The sequence below is a fragment of the Lepisma saccharinum genome, chromosome 20 (genome assembly GCF_977018435.1).
Source record: "Lepisma saccharinum chromosome 20, izLepSacc3.1, whole genome shotgun sequence".
NCBI lineage: Eukaryota > Metazoa > Arthropoda > Insecta > Zygentoma > Lepismatidae > Lepisma > Lepisma saccharinum.
In genome coordinates this window covers 41,345,970-41,350,227 of record NC_139248.1, presented here as the reverse complement: position 1 = coordinate 41,350,227, position 4,258 = coordinate 41,345,970, and the positions used below count along the sequence as shown (strand labels likewise).

The 4,258-nt window shown below is 38.8% G+C and overlaps 1 protein-coding gene across 1 annotated transcript; it reads right to left on the bottom strand.

The window, feature by feature from the left end:
- Window positions 1-2,686: 2,686 nt before the first annotated feature.
- On the bottom strand, window positions 2,687-3,670 carry LOC146003437 (uncharacterized). The gene has a single exon (XM_083141720.1). The coding sequence runs from the start codon at window positions 3,668-3,670 to the stop codon at window positions 2,687-2,689; it is 984 nt and encodes a 327-aa protein (XP_082997846.1).
- Window positions 3,671-4,258: the final 588 nt, after the last annotated feature.

The window sequence follows — 4,258 nt, the reverse complement described above, 5'->3', positions numbered from 1 at the left end:
CTATGCAACAGTTATTCACACTTCTGGTTTCCACAGAAACGAGTCAAGTGAAGACTATACTAGAACCTTGCATACGTACAACACACCCGCATTAGTAATCAACAGAATCTATCTAGATCTAGGACGGTAGAAAAGCACTATTCACAGTTGATACAGACAAAAACTACAATATGTATGACAATAACGATTTCAAGAGACATGTAATTTTACTTTTATGCCATACTTTTAATTTACTGGAATAAAGCGCTGATACAATTAGTTGAATTTTGATATAATGCAGACATATAACAAAAATTAAAGAGTGCATTTCCCTCCACAAAAAAATTGCAACCAAAATCTGGACAGTCTCATTCATCTCAAGCAAATTGGGGACTTACTTTTTTGGCAAATGCAGATACATATACCTAAACGTGTCTATATACATATAACCACACACGCACGCACAATAAACATATCAACAGACGTGAGAACGTTTCTTTCGGGTATCAGTGATTCTCCTCCTGAGCTTCTTCTCGACTCTCCTGGAAGTTGAGCCACGACTGCTCAACGATCGTAGAAACCCTCTTCTCATACTTTATCTTGTTTTTCTGGTGTAGTTGCGCAGCGAGGAAGTTTGCTGGGAAGTTTGGGTTGAGCTCATCCAGAAGAGACTGTATAGAAGTAAGTATTGCAGAAACATCATAGGTAGGACTCCACCTATTTTGTAGTCTATCTAGACATATACTTCCATCTGATAAACATTTGGATGGAACATTTTTGATACAAACCTAACTGTTGGAGGTTTATTGGGATATTGTTCAGTAAACTCTATTGTAAGCTTAAATGTACCATCTTCAAATGGCGTATCATGAGGTCCAAATATCACAGCATCCCATATCATAATATTATTATCCGTAGGTGACCAACTTACACCTGTTGGAGGATCTTCTCGTAACCTTTGCAACCTGGTGAAACTAGTCACTCAGATCCTATTTCCATTTCTTCTCGATCTGGAGGAAACAGTTTGGAGGGACAAATTTGAATGATTTATTTAATTCAAGTTATTCAATATAAATTAACAAATCTTGTCACAGTGTTTGGAATAAACTAGTTATTTGTAACGCAAGTAAGAGTTACTTTTTGAGGAATTCTAATTGCAACGTGCTACCTTTCAAAGTAGGTACCTGCAACTGTAATTTTGCAATAGAAGTAACGATGGGTTGATTTGGTATTTTAAGTCCACTTTATACACAGTAAGGCTATTCGGGACTGCACCTACAGTTTAAAGTCGGATGCGAACCACTATGTGCCTCCACCGGGTATCGAATCCGGGAACCCCTGATTACAATCCTATGACGCTACCACTGCGCCATCAGGGAGGCAATAGAAGGAACGTTATCAAGCATTTACTTTTAGAGTAACTGGACGATTTTTAATTGTTAACATCTATATTTGTAACGTTGGGGAAGAGCAAAATTTGGCAACAATGTTTGCAACTGTGTGTCTTGTAGGGATGCTTAGGTGAAGGTATTTTCGTGGAATTGCCTAGGGCAAGAAAAAGAGCTATTTCCATTTGCCAATTGTAATTTCACTTTATTTTGGGTGGATTGCCGCATGCATTTCGAAACTACTAAGAAGTCATTGTCCAGGGGTAAATTTTGTTGAGTTCGGAATGGAAGAGGAAGAAACAGGTGCACATTCAAAGTAGTGCCATGGCCGGCATACAAACGAATTTTCGAATATAAATCAATCAATTATGGCCGGCTCCTTGTTTCATTATTTTCTTATTTGTTGTACTAATATAAATATATGATGGCTACTTGTGTTATATACCACAAACATAAATCAAACCATGTATGTTTTCATACATAAATTTCATTACAATTATTGTACGTTGGTTATGTGAAATCTGCATGCAACAAAATTTTCAACAGAAACAATGTGTAACTGAGTTACAACTTAAGGTGAGTAACTGTGGCACTTCCTTAGTTCCCCAATTGCTTCTTTAACCTTTTTTTCTCGAAGCGACTTTGATCAGTTCTCTTGGATCTGTGTTTTCCATTTCCATGACATTTTCTTCGCACTGTTCTACCGTCAAGCTTCTTCCTTCCTACAGATCCGTAGTTAACCGAAATGAAACGTTATGTTATGACGACGCAGTGCACATAAATCTATACATGTGAATCCCACTCCACCAATCTACATCTTCAATGCTAATGTCTTCCACATTTCCTTGACGTTAAAAATATCCAAAACGTAATCAACCATTTCCAAAATTGCCTGTGTGTACTCTCCAATGCAAATACTGCTATGCTGGTAATTACACCCAATGTGAGTAGGGCAAAGGCTCCCATTAGATTTTCCAGAGGTATCACAATGGCTACTGGCTCCTCCTGGAACTTCATTCGTTTCAGGGCATCAAGAATCATTCTTTCAACAGCGTCATTCTTCTACTTTGGAGGTAGACCCGCTTCAACGCAGATGGAGATTATGTGCTGAAGTTTGTCCCGAAAGGGAGAGCCTCTCTGCAAGAGGAACACCTGAGGAACGCTCAACACCCTGCTGGATATAACGTGGAATAAAGGTTTCCCGTAGCTATCGAATAGCAGATAACGATATGCCCAAACATCTGGAAACAAGTTAGACGTAAAAAAGGCGAAGTCCCCTTCATTCACAACTCTTCTGTAATTTTTCAAATTGTCATCCTCTAGGACCCAGTTATTGACTCATTCAGTGTTCCTACACTATCTTTAGCTAACTTATCGCCTCCGACAGATAGTCTCATATTCAGGATATGTTCTACGGTGTTTGTAAGAGGCGTAACTTTAGGATTTCTAATGAAACCAAACAATGAAGATTGGTAAAGTGTAGTGAGTATCATAGTAGAAAATATCCACTGTACAAAAAGAAATCTGAGTGGACCTGCAGGAGGGGGAGGAACGTGGACACTCCCAAATAATGAAGCCGAGAGTCCTGAAAGCAGAGGGAACCGATATGTGATCCTTAACCACCGACGCATCAAACAAACAGCCACTCTCATCCAGGTGAGGAGACTCAGTGCAAGAAGAAGCGTGAGGATCCACAGAGGTGGTTGGAATGCAAAGTACAGACTCATCCACTGAGGATGGAATCGAGGTCTTGGAACCACCCACGTAAATTCGACGAACTGCTGAATCTGCAACTCTTCACACCAGAAGTTGCCGAAAGTAGAAAATCCAATGAACTTTATGCTTCCATCAACGACTCCATTCCGTATTTCTGCGTAATCTCCTGTGACAGTTCCATTTTGAAAAAAATTTCCGTTCGACGAAGTTTCGTTATATATGTTTTTTGTTTCCAAAGTGAAGTTCATTTTTTCAATCGCTGTCGTAACAAAGCCACCATGTAAACCTGAATAAGTGTCCTTGCTTTCAGAATTGCCCTTCGGAGTAAAGTATAGCTCGTATGCAATCGCTTTTAACTTAATTGAGCACTTGTGCATATTTTTCACCTTGTCTGGATACAAATCTCTTCCTGTTGTGAATCTCCCATTACTCCAGACATCCACAACCTCTCCCCTCTCAGCCGTTCTGCAGTGGGACTCTGTGAAAGGGAAGTAAAAGTACAGGACAATAGAGTCATCTCCACCACCATCCTCCTCTGATGGAAACTGGTTACGTGGTGATGGAGAAGCAATTACAATATTCAGCATAAGATTAATCTGTGCTACCAAGATCAAACTATCAATCGATTCTAATGTATTGTTTCCAGTAAGAAGGATGAAGTGTTTTGCAGTCCGTCTCCATATCTTAAAATGCCAGTGATATTTGAACGGAGGAATTATGTTGGATATATTTCTGACAAGAAACAGGTAGTATATTTCTCTCCTCGCCGAAAACCATTCATTTTCAAAACTTGTCCACCAGTTTCTTAATTTCATAGGTTTAATTATTGTTAAGGGCCTTGAATATTTCTTGCAAATTAGATCTGCAAACACAGTTGATTCTTTGTCATAATGAACAACAACTGTTCGAGCAGTGTGGAAATATTTCCTCAAAATCTCTTCTACAAGAGAAACAGTATTGTCACTGACTATTGATGTCGGTACTGGTGATATAGTAACACAGAACGAATTCACAATAAACCACAGAAAAATCAACAGCAGACGCATTTTCTTCAACTTCAGTTCCAAGGAATGAGCTAGAAAATATAATATATAGGTATATATAAAAGGTCCAAAAAATTGGAAATTTCTTTGCATTCCACGTATCTTCCACGTATATTTTAATGCATTGATGAC